This window comes from Parasteatoda tepidariorum, chromosome 3, assembly GCF_982258835.1.
Source record: "Parasteatoda tepidariorum strain Cologne lab strain chromosome 3, Ptep-v5.0, whole genome shotgun sequence".
Taxonomy (NCBI): Eukaryota; Metazoa; Arthropoda; class Arachnida; order Araneae; family Theridiidae; genus Parasteatoda; species Parasteatoda tepidariorum.
Window position 1 is genome coordinate 39,151,826 of NC_141757.1, and position 22,653 is coordinate 39,174,478.

At 28.5% G+C, this 22,653-nt stretch overlaps 1 protein-coding gene across 1 annotated transcript; it reads right to left on the minus strand.

The window, feature by feature from the left end:
- Positions 1 to 15: 15 nt before the first annotated feature.
- On the minus strand, positions 16 to 2,036 carry LOC147813758 (uncharacterized). Its single transcript, XM_087160088.1, has 2 exons — positions 127 to 2,036; positions 16 to 25 (listed from the first exon to the last, which is right to left on the minus strand). Exons 1-2 carry the CDS (start codon positions 2,034 to 2,036, stop codon positions 16 to 18), a joined length of 1,920 nt encoding a protein of 639 aa, XP_087016214.1.
- Between the last annotated feature and the right edge of the window lie 20,617 nt (positions 2,037 to 22,653).

The following is a 22,653-nucleotide window of genomic DNA, read 5'->3' on the forward strand; positions in this document are numbered from 1 at the left end:
CAGAGATCCGATATTTTAGCATAATCTACATGTAAAGTTAATAATAACTGAGGAGTATTAAATGCGTTTTCTCGCACAGATTTTCCCAGTACTGTCCACCCAAGACGCGTATTCGCAGCTACTAACCCTCCTGATAGATGTTTAATATTCCCCGTTAGCAAGATACTTGCAAGATCTGCCCCAATAAGTATGTGAATTTCATTTGGGTTTTTTTCATACAAACAAGAATTCCCTTTTAATTCGATATCACTTGCAAAAATACCCATACCTTTTAATTCACGTTTACAGTTGGAATCACTTATTTTAGGAATAGGAGCACAAATCTGCTTCTGATCCATCACGTCAAATTCACAGCTGAATTTCTCATCCAGGCTAGTTAGCTTAACACTATACCGCTTATGTTGTTCAGTATTTTCAATGCCTCCAAAAAGTCCGTGGGTGACAGTTTCCTCCCCAACGCAATTTAAACCCATTGTTTTAGCAATAAATTTACTACAATATGATCTTTGACTACCCAAATCAATAATTATTCTTACTAAATTTTTAGAATTCTGACCATGAACATATACAATTAAAGTTTGTAAATAAACTTCATTAGAACAACAATTATTAGTTAAAACACTACTTTCAACAAGTTTATTACTATTATCAGAATTATCGGATTCATTCCCTTTTAAATCATGATTTAAATAACACATTATTGATGCATGGCGCTTCGAACAAAATGTACAAACAATTTTTGAATAACACTGATCCGCCCTATGATTCATAATTAAACAGCGAAAGCAAGCTCGTCTTTTTTTCAAAATATTCTTTTTTTCTTCTAACGATAAACTCATTGCTAATTTACAACTCGCTGAATCATGCGGTTCCTCACAAAAAACGCAGAAAGATTTTTTATTCCTGTTCTGTTTCATCTCAGAGCTCAATAAATCTGTTGCCGTATATTTCGGCTTCTCATTTTCACGTGATTGAATATTTAACTTTCTACTAGAGGGGGAGAAATTTATTTCTTCATTATGGTGCCGACTGATGTGTCTCGGATTTCTCCGATCCACTTGATATTTATTTCCAAGGTCACTTACTGTACTCATCTGAATTGAGCGTTCTCTACAACTTAATGCTTTCGAAAGAAAATTTAAAAGCTCTTTTATATCTGAATATACATTTTCATTTTCGATTTTATTATACTCTAATACTAAATCTGGGGGTAATATTTTAAGCAACATAGGACACAATACACTTCCATAATTTTCCGGTTTTAATTCTAATGATTCTAAACTGCGTATATGTGTCATGCAATTATCATAAAATTTTCTAAACGAGCGAATATCGTTTGAATTTTTTAACGGTTGCATATTTAAAATAGCGCTCATATGTGTGTGAATAAGTAAATCTTTCTTAGCAAATCTATCTTTTAATAATTCAATTGCGGAATCATATGATGCGTTTGAAATTGAAAAACCCTCAACCGTATTTAAAGCAGATCCACCTAAATGCGCCTTCAAATAGTTAAACTTATCTACTTTATCTAATAATTCATTATTGTGAATCGCTGTTTCAAAACTATTCCAAAAGGTTAGCCATTGGCTGACATCACCATAAAATTTCGCGATACTCAGTTTCGGGAGTTGAATGCGCACCTTTTCTGCTGCTGATTCGTTTATTTCTGTTTTATTTTCTGAAGGTTGTAAGGTTATATTTTCGCTTTCCATACTCTTTACTGACGTTTGCATTTCATTTATTTTCTTTTTTGCTCTTAGTTTAGAAATAACTACCTTATCTTGATACTCTTCTGTTTTTTCAAATTCTGATTGATATTCGTCATCGTTGAAGAGTGGTTCTAGTTCTTTATCAACAGAACTCAAAGAATCAAATTTGTTTGTTAATGTTTCGATTATTTCTTCGATTACACTGACATTTATATCTTCCGTTTTCGAAAGTTCTGCATCTAATTTAGTCAGTGTATTTGTTACGCTTGTTCTTAAGGAACCTCGTTTTCTTTTTAACTGTTTAATTTTCTCATCTGCCGACATCTTTTTAAATTATGTATCAATTCGATAAATACACAATCTTTTAAGAAAAACTAATCGGTCTTCTCAATCCCGGCAGGGATGCCATGTAATAAATTCCTTATCAATCAATTCAACTCAAATAGATTCAATAATAATTCTTAATTAAAGGTAAAGGCAAAATTACCTTACCTGCAATTTCTGTTGTTCTTCAATTTTCCCGGTGAGAAGATGGAAAGCTTTTCTTTCGCTTTAAAAAGGATCGCTACTCTTGTAAAAATAAAAAGATGTCAATAATAAAAAGTAACAAGCTCTGCCATTAAAGGAGTTAACTATTTCTTTTTAAAACATTTAATATTTAACACAAAACGTAACAAGAAACATAATTGATAACGAAACATTAAGCTTTTTTGAAAAGAGCATTACATATCAACCTCTTCTCTCTGAGGCGATCATTCCCCTTCTGTTTACAAAACTTCCGCCTCGCTACAGTTCCAGTTAAAATTTTAAAGTTAGATAGTTCCTTGCAGTTTCTCGACATTCTGAAAGATCCATAGGAAGCAAGGCTCTTTTTTACATCTATACATACCTTCCATTACATTGTGATATCATTCTGGAAACAATGTGGTTCAGAATCGTAAAGAAATGGACTATTACCAAGATGTCCTAACTAATAATTTGTACTTGAATTTTTTTTAATCAGTAGTAAATTAGTAGTGATTTTTTTCGTTAACGATATTTATAATGGTTAAAATATGGAATGGATCGCTCTTGTATCGTGTTTTTTTAATTTTTATTTATAAAAATTTCAATAAAAATGTGAAATTTTTGTCTGCCACCATCAAATCTCTCTCTTTCTTTTTTTTCCCTCTTGTTACTTATATCAACTCAAGCGAAGCTCATTGGTTTTTAGTGATTAGTGTAAGAAAGATTAGAAATAGATTGGTATTAGATTTTAATGATTGGTAAAAGATAGATAGTAATTGGTTTTTATTCATCAGTAAAAGTATGATTAGCTTTTAATGATTAGTTAAAGATAGATATTAGTTTTTATTGGTAAGTAACAGTATGATAGGTAATGATTAGCTTTTAATGATTGATAAGAGATCGATATTTATTAGTTTTAATTGATCAGTAAAAGTATGATAGTTAATGATTAGCTTTTAACGATTAGTAAAAGATAGATAGTAATTGAGCAGGGTGATGATTATCTTTTATGATTAGTAAAAGATAGAAAGCAAGTAGTTCTTATTGGTCAGTAAAAGAAAGATAGGTAATTATTAGCTTTTACTCATTGGTAAGAGTTAGAAAATAATTTATCATCTCTGGTTACTGGAAGAAAGATATTATGTAGTTTTATCATACTGTCGTGCAATTGAAAAAACATCGTTGAGTACTTCTCGATAGTTTTCGAGAAAAGTGACTTGACAGCTATTATCTTTCTATTGTTAATGTTATGATGGCTAAAATAGAATATTAAAGAACTGATAAAACAAAGTTTATTTTTAAAATTTTTTTGTTATATGTAGCTGATTATATAAAAATGCCATATATATAAAAATCTCAATTTTGAATTTTTTGGCTCATACTTTGATTTTTCTATTGCCCGGCAGCACAGTAAGAATAAGAAGGAATTTAGTTAGTTTTAATTAATGAATTTCCATTATTTGCACCAGTATTGTATTAAAGATTAAAGCGCGTTTTAACGCTATTTATCAAAATAATGATAATTCCACATCTCTATAACGATTTTCCAACGATATAGCAATTTTTCATGACCTGTCACTCTCGTTCAAAATTGATTAACATTATTCTCTGCGTATAATTATTGAGGCATATTGTTTAGCAGCTGCTATCTGTCTTTAAAGAATAGATAATAGAAGGAGACTAAGTTCAAAGATTAATTAAATTCTACTTCAAGTAAATTCAGAACCCTTTAATCACTAACGAACAAGTTCAGCAGTGCGTTGGCAATTTTGATCCTTCTGAACTACTTAACTTCTCACGGCAGGCCCTATATATCCCCTTTTTCCCCCCATTCATGTATCAACCCCCTTTTCTATATCTGTGAGGAGAGATTACGAATCATATCATGAGCTGTATCCATCCAGGGGTGTGCAATCGTCCATCTATCGATCATTCGGGTTAGATCCCCTCTTTCCAAGGTCGGTCGTAAATATGGTGATTATCACCTGGTATTCGAAATTGCGTTAATCATAAGTGATGTTTAGGGGTAATATTTGGTGGGTTAGGAAATGCTGTTTTATATAATACCGAAACATACAAATCTAGTTTGATTAAAGTTCTAAGTGGTAATATTTGGTAGTGGCCATCCTCAACGTATTAAGGGCAACTGTTCCCATGAAATAATTCTAAAAACTAAAAGAATGGTAACTCAATTAATTCATTCTTAAAATTTATTTTAGAGAAACGAGACATTTGTGTTAATCAAAATCTATTTTTAAAACAAATATCTATATCTTGATTGGAAATTTGAAGCGGCGATATTTTAAAACTTAAGTGACTGAACCATATACTGAAACATATACCAAACCAATAGACTGAAACATATACAAAAAAAATAACAAATCTGTTTAACCATAAATGCCTTACCACCTTTTTAATTTTAACAATACAAGCCTTTCTTAAGTAATTTTTACAATGCAAGCCCGCACCGGACTAACATATATATTTTAGAATCCTTGAAAAAATAAATTCAAACTATTTAGATATTAGAGGTCGCTGATAAATGCTACTTAAATTCAAAGGAAAGGTATTGAGGAAGACAAGACTGAAAACATGAAATACTGTATTATTGTAAAGGGAGATAATTTCAAAACTTTTAAAATGTAATCAGGCAATAAAGCTGGTTTTGATGCTTTTCCGTTCACCTTTCTCGATTTTGATAGTGCTGCCTGCTACTGAGCTCTTTCAAAATATTTCATAGAGTGGTAAACAATTAAAAACTGAATGTTTGGAAATTTTGCCCACATTTTGAAAGTCTCACCAAGAGAGAGCTAGAACAAAGTGGTATTTTATAAGAACTTTTGAATCATTTACAAGTAATGCTATGGAAAATAACCTTAATCTAAATTTACAAAACAAAAAATCAATAATTAATATATTAACTTAGTTACCACTGGAAGAAATTTCTCCCCAAAGCGTAGAAAGTGGCTGCTCTGGATACTCATAACCCGTTTTCGTTTCGATCTAGCTTAAAGCTAATGTTATCTGTAAATGTGTATATATTTTTGTCAAGGATTCTAAGACTATATATTAATAGTGGTTTTTACGGAACATCCTGTATTGGGTGTATTATAACATCTTAAGCCCTATAAATGACTTCAGGTGTTTCATGTATCTCTCTGTAGGATTTGAACAATCTTAATTAACATAAGAGACAAAGATATTAATTCTGAATAATATGAAAGCATATTTTATTTTTATCAGAAATTAATTACGAAAAAAGTTATTATAAAAAAATTAATTATAAGAAAATTAATCATAAAAATTAATTACAAAAAAATTAAAATAAAATATACTTTATACAGTGGTCGGAAAAACTACATTATTTTTTGTAAACTACAACTACTATGTTATAAAATTAGTTAACTACAATTACAACTATTTTGTTTTCTAAATGTAATGACAGCAAACTACTTAGGAATTTAGTAGCTACTTCACTATTTTAAGGAAACGAACTTTGCTGGAGAACTTAATTTACACCTATGTTTTGAATAAGAAATTATCTTACATAACATATAAGGGAATAATTAAGAAATATTTATTCATGTTTACATGAGCCAGTTTGTTATTTCAAAACATTTTGTTTTCGAATTTGTTCATTTAACCTTCAACTTTTTATACCTTTTTCGTCAAAGAATATTTAATTTAAGAAATGCGAAATTTCCAAACACACGCAATTTTTAATTCTTTAATGTTCTTTTATTTCCTTTAAGAAATTAAGTACATCGAAAATACGTTCCCTTCCTCTGAAATAACATCAATGTTTCATGAATGTGCATTCTCTTGTGAAAGTGTAACTAAAGTGATTAATTATCTATTTTTCGTAATGGCTAGTTTAAGCATTAGTTTTACGTGATTTTAAATACGTAATTTCTGCTAACGCTTGACAGCTACAGGATCATTTTCATTGCATCCATTTGACGGACCCGCGAAAATTAGTACCCATCAAATTAAAAATAGTTGGATTAGAACCGTGTTTATTTTCTAAACTAACGTTAAAAGTAGTGGCCAGTAATCGATTTTGTTGATTGGTTTGATTTAAACCTGTTGAAATCAAACCACGAAACATTTTACTGGCCAAAATATTTTAACCTGTTGCAATCAAACCACGAAATATTTTACTCTCCAAAATATTTTAACCTGTTGAAATCAAACCACGAAACTTTTTACTGGCCAAAATATTTTAACCTGTTGAAATCAAACCACGAAACATTTTACTGGCCAAAATATTTTAACCAGTTGAAATCAAACCACGAAACATTTTACTGGCCAAAATATTTTAACCTGTTGAAATCAAACCACGAAACATTTTACTGGCCAAAATATTTTAACCTGCTGAAATCAAACCACGAAACATTTTACTGGCCAAAATATTTTAACCTGTTGAAATCAAACCACGAAACATTTTACTGGCCAAAATATTTTAACCTGCTGAAATCAAACCACGGAACATTTTACTGGCTAAAATAGTTTAACCCGTTAACAGATAGTATATGGATACATTTTTATCAAATGTTTATTCTTGTAACAATCTTTTCGATTAAATAATTAGGAACGAAACTGCTTTGTCTTATAAGAAAACAATCAGAAATTCCAAACAGCTGCGAAGTAAAAATTTTTTTTAAAGCAATGAAATTTTTTTTAAAAACTGTGTAACTTTTTTAAACGTAATTTTCTTAAAACAGTGTAATATTTCTAAAAATAGTGTAATTCCTGATCAAACGATTGAAGAATGAAATTACAAAAAATTCATTGAAATTGTTTTTTTTCTCCGCAACTTATAACATCTATATATACAAGAAAAAGAGCCTATAGCTAATACATCTTAAATTTAAAAATTAAATTGCATTTCTTCATTTGCTTAATCTTTCTTGTTCATTTAAGAAAGACCATTTAATAGCATTTGTAAAAAAAATCTCTTTTAAGCAAAAAAGTGTTTTCATCCAATTTTTTTACAAAACTACTACTAGGATTTATTCTTAAGATTTAATTCGGAAGAAAGAGAGACACATTTCGCAATATCGTTTCGAAAAAGAAAATGATGAATAACATTTCAAAAGAAAATGTCGAATAGAAGAAATAAAGTTCTTTAAACGTTACTTGCTTTTTAAATCTGATTAAAAATAAATCTTTACAAATTTGATCTTTTCATAGTTAAAGTAATCCTTATTTGTTTGCTCAGTGTCTGTTCATTGTTTTAAAAAATCAGTCTAGTCGGTAGAAAAAGATTTAGTCAAAATTCAAAACTCAAGAAGAAGAAAATCTTTTTTTTCAGTCAATTTCAATTTGCAGTTATTCTTTTGTTCGAGGATTTACACACATTTGTTTATTTCAAGTGTTAACTATTCTATTAATCCGAAAATAATAAGGTTAAAAAGTTTAAAATCAGTTTACTTTCATATTGTTGCGAACGATTCTTACAATTTCTTTAAAACTAGGAAATAAAAATAACAATTTGAGCTACAAGTATTGACAAGTTTAAATATTGTGTTATAGCAGAAAGCATTATGTTTAACATTCGTCAAATAAAGTTTATCTTATTTTAAATATTTTTCCTTAAACTCTATAAATTTTAAATTAAAGTTCCAAACGTAAGCCTTTTTTTTAATGTAATTTTCTTTTTAAAAATATTACTGTTTTCAAATTAATACAGATCACAGTCCTTTCCAAAAAAATTTTTTGGATGATGGTTTTTTTATAGGAAAGGCGTATTTTAAATATAAATTACATAATTATATAATTTTTTAAATATTAAGTTTCGGATTTTGCTTTTTTTTAAACAGTTAGTGGTTATACCTGCAAAAAACAGCTTCAATGAGTTAATTGACATGGTTTGTCCTTTTAGAGAAATTTCTTATCCAGTAAAAAAGAAATGTTGGAGTGCTTTTGCTTAATCAACTACTTTTGCTTAACTTTGATGTTGCATAATACTGAAAAGCACATTCAGACAGCTCTTGGGTAACAATGTATCGAGTATACATAGGTACACGACAAAAGAAGTACTGTTTAGAAAATTATTTGTTCTATCGATTTATGGGTTGTTTCATTCATTTCAGTGGAAAAAAATTCTTTAGGAACATTATTTAAATCGTCTTGATAACAATATAAAATGCGTAAATATGTACAGTGAGCAAAAAAAAAAAAAAAAAAAACCCTAACTACTCTGAATATCTTTTGATACAATGATCGGATCTTCACGTGTTAGGGCTCAATCTTAATGGTTTGAAGAGGTGACGTCAAATATGCTAATTAATATGTGCAGACGATATTTTAAACTACGAAAACAAATATCTGACCCTGATATCTGATGTAATCAGATTTCTGATCCCCCAAACTAGCCGCAATATGGGAAACACAGTCCCAAGGTATCCTTAGCAATAGGATAGGGCATTCTTAGTGATAGGGTATACTTAGTGCTATGTAGACTAACGCAAAAAAAAAGAAAAAACGTGAATAAAGCACAATGAAAGTACGTTTAGACACTGAGGAAGGGTCTTATTTAAATAATTAAAATAGTATGTCCATTATGAAATTTCATTTGTTTTTTATCCACGTTGTGTTTTTGCTCTTTAAAAACGCATAGTTACCTATTTTAACGCTTACATGGATGACATATACTAGTAACAATAATATTACTAAATTTCTTTAATACGGATAACTGAAATTCTTTTATTTTTTAAATCAAATATAATCACTATATAGTAATAAAATTATTTCTATGCATGTTTGATTTGTCTATGCATTTTAGCAGACAACATCTATTAAAGACTCATTAATTAAGCAAACAACCAAAAGAGTTAAATTTTGTATCACTTAGAAACATTTTTTTCGTAAAAAGTGTGACAGCTGGCACCTAAAGTACAAAAAAGTAACATGTAAACATTTTTTACTTTTTCGATAAAAGTTTAAAAAATAACTTATTTGATAGCAATTTATCTACAGCTTTCTTTAATCTTTTAAAACAATTAATTTAAAACCTAAAAAAATTCGACTGATTACGAATTAATAAGGATTTTATAATAAGAAATACAATTGTTCCCTTTTTTTCTTAAAATCAGTTTTAATCAATCTGGTCTTGTGTATCAGTGTCCTTAAAAATTTAAAAGCAGTAGCATTATTGAGTATACATAAAATGTCTGAATGAATCTGTGTCAAAGGTAAACGAAGAAGCTCGGCGTGATGTTTCAAAACTGAAATTAACTTTCTAAATAAAATAAAAAAATATTTCAAATAAAATATTGAGAATTGTCGAATTGTTTTTATTTGGAGATCTCCATAAAACATGGTTGTTTCTTAATTTCATAAATAAGTGATTTAAAAAAGGATTGTTGTTGCTGTCGTCGGTCATTAAGGGAGAGGATGTACGATTGTTCTCGTTTCTCAGTGGCGCCATCTATGGCCGAGAATACGACAAAGGAAGGATTAAGAGGCTCATTTATAGACATACCCCCGAACAATTTAGACTTTTGAAAAATATTTTCCAGAGGCAATAAACTAAAGCAGACATTTTTATTAAGCAAAGAGAATTTTTATAAAATTTTATCAGAACTTAGGAACATGAATAATTGTCTATCTCACCTTTTTTACATATGTTTGAATTATTTATGTGGGATCATGAATGCTAATATTATCTTTAATTCATAAATTATGCTACAATAAAGAAAAACATTTTCCGAAAGTACAAGGTATAAAATTGCGGATTGAATTACGGTATAAAGTACCGGAATTTTAGTGCATCATCCGTAAAATCTAACTTACCTTAAAATCCATTTTTGCTCTAAAATATTGTATCGTAATTTTTACAGTTGTATTTATTTATTTAGAGTGATTTTACGGCAATTTTTATTATAATAATTACGGTATATCAGATTTTTGTTAAATAAAAGTTCCGGCAAAAATGTATTTTATGGTAAATATTTGCGATGTAATCACGAAATAGAATACCATTTCATTCATTTTGCCTTTATTAAATTAATTTCTTAAAAATTATTAATTTCACAGAGAGTTTTTAAGCATTTTTTTTGTTAAACAAATGTCATGATTAAAAGGTAACTAGATTATAACAAGATTAAAGAATTACAAATCTAAAACTTCAAAACAGACGAAATCTTCTGCACTTTATCGTTAAAAATTTTTTTTAAAAATAAAAGACCTAGATTCTTTATTTTATAAAAATTTTTCTTCGGGCCAAGGGCTTATAACTTCAAGAGAAAGAATTATTTCGAATTATTTCAACGAGAAATATGAAGTAATAAAATCAAATTAGAATCACAAAACTTTGAACCGTTTCAATACTTAATCTATAAAAACCAAACCAGCCTTTTAAAGCCTTGCGTAGACTGTTGAAAATTTTGGATCAATATACGGTAAAAAGTACTGGCACCCTGGATGCATCATCCGTAAAATTAATTCTTCAATAAAATCCATTTTTAACATAAAATTTTAGAGCATTATTACAGGAATAATTACTTAACTACAGGGATTCAATGATTTTACACTAAATATTACTGTAAAAATTACGGTATATCAGACTTTTTGCTTCGTAAAATTTTACAGTAAAATTCATTTTATGGTAAAAAGTATCAGCAATCTGATTGGCTGTGTATTTTAATGTAATTTGATCTGGAATTTTTTATAGTGTACATATTCTTCCTCTCTTTTAATTTGGGAGATACAAATTAGAATCAGTTAAAATTAGTTAAAATAAAACGTTTGCACATAAAAAGTGAATTTTTTAATACAAAACTGTTTTTATGCATAAACTGTTTTTTTTAATACAAAAATGTTCAATGCATATTGGGCAGTGGCACTTGACCTTACAAAATCATTGATGTAGTAGGGTATACCGGGCAAATATATATCGGGAAGTGGCACTTAACTAGACCTAGTATATATTTCGGACGTATAACAAGTGACTGGCAACAATCACAATTGGTGGCAATTTCCGTCATTCACAGTGTCATAGTCATATATATATATATATATATATATATATATATATATATATATATATATATATATATATATATATATATATATATATATATATATATATATATATATATATATATATATATATATATATATATATATATATATATATATATATACAGGTGGTTATCAAAATAATGGAAACATCCTAGATTTTGAAGGAATCCATTATTAATATGGCCGTAAATGTTCTCTTTATGACGGTATTTCCTAACTGTAATTGTTGACACTGGAGAATTCAGATGCTGATTGAGCTCTGCGGTCACTTTGGCTGCAGTTGTTTTCTTTTTAGACATTACAATCCGCTTCAGTACCCGTCGGTCTCTTTCACTCAGCTTCTCCTTACGTCCACTATTTTGCTTTGCTGAGCTTGTCTTTGCGTGCTGTGTGTATGCTGTCTTGACTTCAGGCACCGTAGCTCTAGAAACGCCTAAAAGCTGGGATGTTTTGGTCACTGTTGCTCCAAATAGTCGGGCTCCTACAAATTGGTCTCTCTGAAAATCTGTGAGGTCTGACATTTTACGCTTCTGACAAAAAATCAAAACGTAGACAACTCTGCTAAAGCTCTCACATGCCACCTAATATTTGTTCTTTTTATATTAAAAAAAAAACTGGTAGCTAAGATTATATTTTAATGCTTATGAAGCGAATTCTTAAATGTCCCTTTTATTCACAAGTGTTTCCATTATTTTGATAATCACCTGTATATATATATATATATATATATATATATATATATATATATATATATATATATATATATATATATATATATATATATATATATATATATATATATATATATATATATATATATATATATATATATATATATATATATATATATATATATATATATATATATATATATATATATGACGATTGAAGATTTTATGCACGTGATGTAAATGAAATTATGATTATAAGAAGTATAAAGTATTATATATTTAAATAATAATAATAGAAATATATCTGTTTATAAGATAGCTGGTTAAAAAATATAATGCCTGCTTTTTCTTAAAGATTAAAAAAAAGATCAAATAAGTCTACATTAATTACAAATTAATACAATGTAGTTTAAAAGTAGAATGTATAAATTATAAATTAATAGAATGTAGTTTAAAAGTAGAATGTATTAATTATAAATTAATACAATGTAGTTTAAAAGTAGAATGTATTAATTATAAATTAATATAATGTAGTTTAAAAGTAGAATGTATTAATTATAAATTAATACAATGTAGTTTAAAAGTAGAATGTACATTTAGAGACTGCAACGAAATAGGTATCACGTTAAATAATTTAGGAGCTGAGTAAAAAAAAAAATACTGAAAATTTCTTTGTTAAAATGGGGAATTTCACAAATTTTATTCATCTCTTCTTTCAGATATATTCTTTTTTAAATTGCAGGTAGTCTTGTTTGATATAAAAAACTTAAAATACGGAAACATATATTATGGCGTAGAGAGAATAAATTAACCTTTCTTAAAAGAAAATTATTTTGATGCTGAAAATTTAAAATTTTAAAGCTTTTGTTTCAAAGGAACACAATAGGAATCCATTTCGGAACAAATAGGAATATAGTTAGTTAATAATGTACTTTTAAATATTATACATTTATATAATGTATGAATATAATTTGAAAATATTCTTTTTAGTATATACTAACACGTGAAGTTCAAGTTTTATTAGTAATCTTATTTAATTAATTTTTATTCCCTTTCTTTTATTTGCGAAGCAGTATAGATAGTCTCTCAGACAAGTGAGCAATTCTTCCTTTCTCACAAAATACCTCGAAGGGAAGGTGCTTATTAGGCAAAACAACTGGAAAGAAGATTTCCTTTCCAGAAAACCCACCACTTCAAACTCATCCAAGATTAATTATTGTGAGACTCATTAGTCCATCGATTCATTTAGTTTTCTAGCTAAACATTCGTCTTTCTTGAAAAATGTCTAAAAATACAGCTAAGCATCTTTTAGGGAGAATTTTGTTTTAAGCCGAATAGTGTGTTTATTAGCGGATGAATTATTATTCAAGTTACTGTTGCATTCTTTATTCCTGATAGTAACTGCATCTTAGCAACAAAGTTGTTAGTGAAGGTTGATTAAGATACAGTTGCCATCTCTCCAGAATTTTAGGAGAGTTTCTTTTTTATTTATAATTTTCTCATATCATTAGGATGTTAGGTTGACTTCCAGCTAGTTTTTAAACACACCATCAAGTGGAGTTAATAAGTCCACTTTTGTAAAATTTTTTGTTGTTGCGAGAATAAGCATTTCGTAGAGGAACGCAAAATGATTTGCTGATTTTTTCTACATCGAAACTGTAGATTTGAACCCTTTTTCAATGAAAGATTTTATTTCCTATGCTTTTTGTTCCCTTATGAAGAATTTTTTTAACAAATTTTACGTATAAGAAACACATATTCAAATCATTTACTGCTTTCATTTTATGTTAAATCGATGTTATTTGTAGTCTTAATCTTTTGACGCAGAATTTTTATTAAACATATTTTTCATATTTTTTCATTATATTCTATTAATTTAGGTAAAAATAAGTAAAAAAATATTATAGTTAGCTTTTTTAATAATTTATGGTTAGAAATAAAACATGAAACACCGGTGCCTTTTTCTGCATTAACTTTAAAATCTTCCTAACAGGGTTCATTACCAAACAATAATTTTTAAAATTTGAGCTTATTTTCAGTTATTTAGATCTAAGAGACACAGTTATTCATCATTCAAGATTATTTAATTTAAAAAATCAATTATTGATGAACTTTTGAATGAGAATAAAAAAGAACTTATTTTCAAATTTTACTTTTATTGGATTTTAAATTTTAGTACAAATATAATTCCAATGATTTAACAGATTTTTAACTATTAGGCTGTTTTTATATTTAAAAATACCAAAATATATTTTTGCTTATAACTTTAGAGTCAGAAAAAAATATGTAAGGGACACAGATGTGTTCATTGATGCTACGGAAAAAAAGTCTAAAAAGTACATCTATTTTTCCCAAAACCTGTTTCCTATTAGATTATCTTTTTAGTGCAAAACTTATTTTTTTTGCTTCAATTTGTACCTATTGCCATAATTAATTAAATTTCACTGGCGTCAAAAACAATGAGTCACATTTTTATGGTTCTTATGTACGACTATCCTTTCTCCATTTATTTAGCTTTTAAATGCAAAACATATTTTTTTGTTATTTCAATTTGTACCTGTTACCGAAATTAATTAATTTTAATTCTCGAAACTAATTAGAAAAGATATCAATATTTTTATAATATCGGTACTTATACAATACTAATATCGGTAGTCGCAAAAGATTGCCAAATAATTATTGACGCCAGCGATACTAAATTAAAGTGGTATTAAATATTGTTGTTATTGTCGTTATAAGTGCTGTGCAAGCCCATTATGCCAATATAGGTACCTAATGCAGAAATCGTACTGCAGAAAAATACACGACCTCAATTTTATTACTATTTATTATACAGTGCACAAAATGAAAAACGGACCACCATGAATAACTTTAGATCTAATGATCGGATCTTCACGTTCTAGGATTCAATCTTAACGGCTTGAGGGGATGACCTCAATTATGCTAATTACTTAATGCAGACGATATTTAAAGTTACGAAATCAGACACAAAAATGTACTTTCTCTGAAAAAACATACCTTTTTTTTTGATGAATTCGGATTTCTGACCCCCAAAATATAGGGAATAGCTGCAATCTGAGAAATATGGTCCCTATAGTTTGGCCAGGAGAGCAAGTCAAAGTTTGGACTCCTTAATATTAATTTTAACTTTCGCGTATTTCGCCATATCTCAAGAACTTTTTGAATGAATTGAAAAATGTATGCATAGAGTTATAAAATTCGCTTATCGAAAGTTAATCCATGCAAAATATAACTTTTAGTAAATATTTATATTTTTTTATTATTTTATTTAATAGCAATTCGAAGAAATTTTGAATTTAAAGTGCATATTTTTTTTACATAATTTTAAAAGCTGTAATTTTACATGACAAAATGCGAAATTTGAGGAAAATCGGTTGGATAGTACGTGAGAAATCGAATTTTAAAAAGACGGCTTTATTAACATTTTATTTCTTCAGGAGCTGTTTGACCGATTTCACTCAAATTTTATATTTTATATTGTATTTTATAATTGACATTCTTTAAAATGATGAAAAAGTTTATGCCCTATTCAAAAAATTTTCTACCATTCTTATATAAAATTTAAAAAAATAATATACATGTAACTAAAAGTTGTTTTTCCATAGAATTACTTCTGAATAAACGAATTTTATTAATTATGGAGGAATAAGTAAAAAGTAAAATTAACTCTCTTCTAAACTTTGGACTGCTCTTCTAATCAGACAATCAAACTATGGGGACCATATTTCTCAGATTGCGACTACCCCCCCCCCCCCCATACCTTAGGGGGTCTGAAGTCCAAATCCGTTGAAAAAAGTTATGTTTATTTGGGGAAAGTACGTATTTTGTCTGATTTCGTAACTTAAAATATAGCCTGCGCTAATTAAATAGTATATTTAAGGTCACCTCCTAGAATCCTTAAGATTGAGTCCTGGAATGAGAAGATCCGAACATTAAATCATAAGTTATTCTGGCTGGTCCGTTTTTTGTTTTGCGCTCTGTACATTCCGGCGTGGTTTCATACAATTAGATTTACTATAATATGAGTCAGGAGTTCAACTCTTTAAAAGAATGATGAAGCATAGTCTAATTTAAAATCTAATATTCAGAATTTACCACAATTTTTCCATGGCTTAAGTCTTACTCACTTTTTTATTAGTTCTTGTTACGACTTCCTAATTTGAGTTCATAGAAACAAGCTTTAAAAATTTAAGGAATATTATTATAAGAAACCACGTCGTTTCATCCACCTTTTGAAACAATTTCAGCCGCGTCATCACAATATGACATGAAATTATTAATGTTGATTTTACTTATGATTAAAAAAAAAAAAAAAAGGAAAAGAAGGATACAAGAGCTAAATATTTCATAAAAACGTGCGATAAATTAATTTTTGATTCATTCGAGCTGAAAACTTGCAAATCACTCATATTATGAAATACATATCAAACTGTATAAAGAACACTTTTCATATGATGTTACGCTTGAATTGGTGATAGGAGGACATTTTAAAATAGACAGTTAGGGCCACCGTGTCTTCGAACGCATTTACATCAACTTTAGGGTGAATTGATTCAGAATTCGAAATCAGAATCGGTATGTATAAGTTCTATACATATGCACATAAGCATTATGCTTTATAAGTTAGATATTAGAAAACATTATTAAAAGTTGTTATTTTAAATATTAATTTCTCTAAGCTTTGTACACCTAAAATAAAAATTGGAGTTCTAACTTTGCTTTTTTTCACCAAGTGACACTTTAATTGGTCTATTTTATAATGTATGCCTACTCTAGCATACCTTGACTGCAATGCTATATTTAAAGCAGCCAAAAAAGTTTTTCAAAATCTTTGCAGTTAACAATTGTTTAAAAAAAAATTCTCTTTTTCCACAATATAGAAGATTGCGATTTGCGTAAACTTGCATTCAATATTCCTGAAAACAAGTTGAATTCTATCCAGATGATTTTTTTTAATCATTATCTTCATTCAATAAATCAATATCATCAATAGGATCCTTAAAAAGAGATTCCACTATCTTCGTCGCTTAGTTTATTACATATTAATTAGATAAATCGAAATAATTATAAAAATTATACTTTTTAAGGTTATTTGAAATGTAACGTCATGGCCGTTAAAGTGCATTGACACTTTTATCTGTTGCAGAGTATGATTTATTTCCTTTGGAACTGCCTTGCTCAAGATGCCTAAATCTGATAATCATATATGTAAATAACATTACTTCTATATATAAATAACATTACCAAATAAAATACCAAAATAAAATTGTCTTAAGTCACAATTTAAGCGCAAATAAAAAATTTATTTTTTAAGCTTAAAAATGTTTTATTATTTGCTATTTAACAATTTTATGTGTTATCATGTTACTGTATATGAAAGTCTTGAACTGCTTTGTAAATCTGCTTAAATTTACCGAGAATTTTATCAAATGACTAACAAAATTAATATCATATTAGCTCCTTTTTCAACTACATAAAATGTTTTGACCAAACCTTATTTCATTAAAATTATCTTTCAAAACACTGGAAAGTTTGAATTTGGTATAACTATATTTGTATTCCCGTAAACAAGTTGAATTGTATACCTATAATTTTTCATCATTATCTTCATTCAATAAGGTTGTCAGTCCTTTTATCCCTTAGTTTATTAGTTATTATTTAGCATTTTAATTCTTCGGTAAATAAAAATTATTAAATATTTCCCCTTTCAAGAGGTCATTTTTGAATTCAACCACATGCTTTGGAACTTTGATTTGATGCAGTGCATGATTTATTTCTGTTGGAATTTTGTAATACGATATGATTGAATAATATAATCAAACTCACAGGTTATAAACTTCCTCCTAATAATTGAAAAAACAAAACAAAATGTTAAAGTGGCAATTGAAAGCAAATGAAGAATTTATTTTTTCACTTTAAAAACGCTCGCTGTTTTACAATCAAGTGCTTTGTTCTTCTCTTCCATATGAACAGTTTTGCTAATCTCCTTAAAATTAGAGAAACTTTAATCAGTATAACAGAATTAATTATTCCTGTCATTCATTTTTGCCCTATGTCGACACTAGCTCTATCTTAAAGACAAAAAAGTTTCTTACCAATACTTATTTCAGCAATTTTTTCAATATTATTTAAAATAAAAACTCCCAGAAGTCCTTGAATCTGGTAAAATGACTTTTAATATTCTCGGAAACAAGTTGAATTATATCCAAATAATTCTTAATCATTATCTTCCTTCAATAAATCTATATTATTATCCAGTTCTTTAAAAACAGATATCAGTCTTTTTGTCTCTCAGTTCATTACTTATTATTTAACATCTTAATTAGGTAAATAGAAATTACTATAATGATTGTCCTTTAAAAGTTCATTTTCAAAATTCAACCACATGGCCGTTAAAGTGTATTGGCACTTTGATCCGATGCAGTGTATGATTTATTTCTGTTGGAACTGGGTATTTCGATATGCTTGAATCCGATAAAGCGAAATCGATTATCTATTATAGAGTTGCAGGTGCTTTGGCTTTCCAAAATCGATACTTTCTCATCGTTTCGTCGCTAAATATACGCCGAAGTGGTTTTCGCACTTTTCTCCTGGTACACCCGTGAGAATAGATTCTGTGAAATGTATGGGGGGAAAATGCGACATTTATCAACTTTTTGATAAGCGTATCGAATCGGCGATTCGATAGCGAAAGTTTGGGGGGAAAAAAACGGTCGCTATAAAAAGTTTAAGAAGATCAGGGAGAAATAGGAATATTGTCAGAATTAATGATTAATGAAGCATATTTTAAATTTAAAATTTTGGAAAGGAATAGAAATATCTATTATTTTTTTATATAAAATATTTTTGTTCCTGATTTAAGAGATTCAATATTTATGCATATTTTTTTTTAAGAAATCGATTGAGTTTTTCAAAAAAAAAATTCTTTAAAGTCACTGAGATAGTCACTAAGTTTTCAGTGTAAAGGGAAAAAAAAGTAGATAGATTTGTATAATATTATTTTGAAAATCTTCAGATCCATGCAAATCTAATAATTATATAGGAAAGTTGCCTAAATCGTACCACTTTTAATGTTCGAATTTCTATCAGTAACAAATCTCTGACAATTTCCTAAGAAATATTTTAATAATAAAACGCAGTTATTCAGCTACTTACATTACTTTATTGGTTATACTTGACTTTCACATCTTAAAATTAATGGTTTTTGCAAGGTCTGCAAATGGTATCATTTAGAAAACCGGCTGCCTAATTCGTACCACCTGCTTTCTAAGCCGTACTATCCTCGAAACTATTGAGTATTCATGACTGAGGGAATAAGTGTAACTCCAAATAATTGTTTAATAGCATAATAAGAAATGAAATATCCAAGTTTTGAATTTTTACAAGTGTAGTAGCATAAGTATAGTATAACCCTACGAAATTTTAATTAAACCTAATTGCTACGAAGTTCAAGCGTGACTTTTGTAAGGTAAAACTGCTTGTTGAAGCTGCATCGTCTTTTGGAGATTTATAATCAACTTTCTTCGTCTTAGGTTTTAGAAGTGTGGAAACTAGTTTGATTGAAGCCTTTGACATAAAAAGTATTGGGATTGCTGAAATTACGGAATTTATTAATAATTACTTGATGATTATTTGACGAACCATAAAAGGTTAATAACTTAGATTTTTTTTACCACTTTTTCTTCCTTCTTGGGAATAAGGAAAATAAATCTTATCGTAAGGATATTAAATCTCATTGAATTTGCTAAATTTCAAATTGATTTTCATTTAGACTGAGGCGTTCAGCTGTCAAAAAGGCAGTTTAATTTTAAGTTTGACTCACCAGAATAGATAAAGTTCTCAATTGTTGTAGTTTTATTTTAAGCCTCACTTTGGAGATGAGAACTTTGGTATTGGGTGAACCTTAGTCTTGAAATATTTCTTAGCCATTTTTCGACAGTTTTGGTGAAGTTTAGCGTAAATGGCTTGAAACTCGACTAGTTCAGTAGTTGAAGTTGATCCTTTGTTTCCAAATCGTACCGATAGCAGTCGCAGTGGCTCAGAGAAAGGAGTGTTCTGCCCCCATTGACGTGAATCCCAGCGGTGGCTGGTTGATACAAATTCCGCCCTTGGCTCACATTGACCACAGTGCTGACGTAAAATATCCTCAGTGGCAGGCTGATCAAGAGTTAGAATCTCATTGGATAACCATGGGTGGTTTTCGTGGCTTTCCTTTCCGTGCAACTCAAAAGTTACATGGAAAGCTATAGTTAAAGCGGGTTAGTTCCATCAAAAAGTTCTTCACAAATTTACATTACATTAGTTTTCAGTACATTAGTATGCTATATCCTTGTACAGAATGCTCTAAAATTACATTAAAAACTTGTGAAACCTATTAACTTAAATAAAAACTTAAGGCAAGTACACATTAACTTATTCTTCTGCATTGACCTTTACGTAAAATACGCTTCCTAACTTATATGGTAAAGCATTCCGGGGACCTTGGAACCAAAGAAGGGGGAATGAATGAGGGGACTTAACCCCTTCTATGATTCAAATTTTTCACTTACTATTTGTGTAATTAAATTTAAAATTTTCTTAAAAAAATGGATAACTTTTTGTGTCTGAATTCAAAAAAAGAAAAATGTCTATTTCAAGCTAGCTTTAAAATTTTCATGGGGAAAGCTTCTAGAGACGCCCCACTGCTTTGATACTTCCGCGATCACTGCTGGAGCGTTCTATATAAAATATTTCCTTAAAAAATGAATCAGTACCATTTGAGAAAGATACGATTTAGGCAACTCACTCTCAGGGCAGTCTTAATAGCACGTAGGGCCCCCGAGCACAAAAATGTCTTAGAACCCCTTGACATGCCATAATGTTTAAAAACGGACTAAACATCGCACACTCAAAATAAATAATGTTTAAGATAGGCAATAATTTTAACAAATTTAAACAAATTTTGATTACCCCAAAAGCTCAGAGCATTTTTAAATTATGCATAACTAAAAAAAAAAACTAAATGTTAACCAGTTGTGATCCTCACATAATGAAATGCCTTTTAAAACTATGGTAATTAATTAAAAAAATTAAATTAAGCAAGCATAAAGGTACAACAAATAAAAAAAATTCTAAAGGTACGAATTATTTTGTCTAACTAAACAGTTATTAAAACATATTTCAATGCACACCAGCCATTACCAGTTTAAAAGTTGCTGTATCATAGTGATGTGTAATTTTAAACTCTTTAAATTCTTACTTGAGCCAATTTTAAAAGCTAAACAGAGTTGATTTATAGAGACGTTATGACTTAGCATAAAACTTGCTCACATTAATTTATTTTGCATAGATATTTTTTCAGAAACGCAATGATATGTAAGCATTTTAAAATTTCATTTTTATGTTTGTTTAAAGTGATGCAAATTCACTTCAGCAGTTAAACTCAAAATGATGTGAAAATTTAATTTTTCAAAATTAATAAATTTTTATATAAAAAATTAAAAAAATTATTGTTCAAAAGATTCTTTTAAATAAATCGTTTGGTTTAAACAAACCAACTCAACCCAATCCTGCATTAAAATAATGCACTTAGAGTTATGACACGTAAAATAATTTTTTTCGCTAAATACCTAATGATTTCGCTAAATACCTACCTGATTAGTTAACGGATTGTTAAAATAATGTAAATGAAAATTTATATTTCATAACACTTTGAAGATCTGAGCAATATTATTTTGTTAATAAATCACTCAGTTTTTTCAATATTCATTAAAAATGAGTTTTAAATAAATGTAGCACAAAACTTAACAAAGAATGACCCTTCTAACCTATTGATATATCATCTTTTTTTTAATTATTTTCAAAACAAAAATCAACAACAATAAAAGCAAATAACAAAGAAAGTTTTCATAGCGTAAATTAAAAAGACTGAATATCCTATCAAAAGCTCTTTTCAATAAAAAGAAATAACTTTTTTCCCCTTTTTTTTTTAATATTTCAAATTTGAATACCCTCAAAATCCAGTATCCGCTTTTCGAGTCTGTGCCTAACATCTTGGAATACGATATTAATTATTGGGTAAAGCTCATAGGGTTTACATTTGCATATTTTCTTTCATCATCTTGTAAAAGACGGTTGCTCGAACTATTATTTAATGCCCGGGTTATTCTCTTTTATCTTTTCATTCTAGAACAAAGGAATTCATCTGCCAAAAGCAGGTGGATATTCGAAAAGAAAGTAAAAAAATCGAAGAATATAAACTAAAGTCTTCGGGAAATGTAAGAAGTATATTAGTGTTTTAACGGGTGGTTCCTTATATTTTGATTGTGAGGATTTTAGGTATACAGACACTGAGATTTGCCTCTTGATGAAAAGAATTTTTTTTGCTCATGGCTCGCATATTGGGGATGCAAAAATAAATAAATTTGTTAATAAAGGAAGGAAACAATGGCTTTGTTCTTATTCGGGGAAAAGGTATATTGTAACAAGGGCCTTTGATAACTTTTCTGAGCTATAGTTCTTTCAATTTCTTGAGATTATGGTGGAACATAGCTTTACTTTTCTCTAATTTATTCATTTCAATTTGTTTGAAGTTAGATAGAGAATTCTTTTCATTTATTCATTTCGCGAACGGAAATTATGAGTAGAATTTGTTCAGAAATCAAAAGGTGATGCATGTTTCAGTTTATTAATATATGCGTTTGGTTGTCGATATTTAAAACTGCATTTAATGAAAC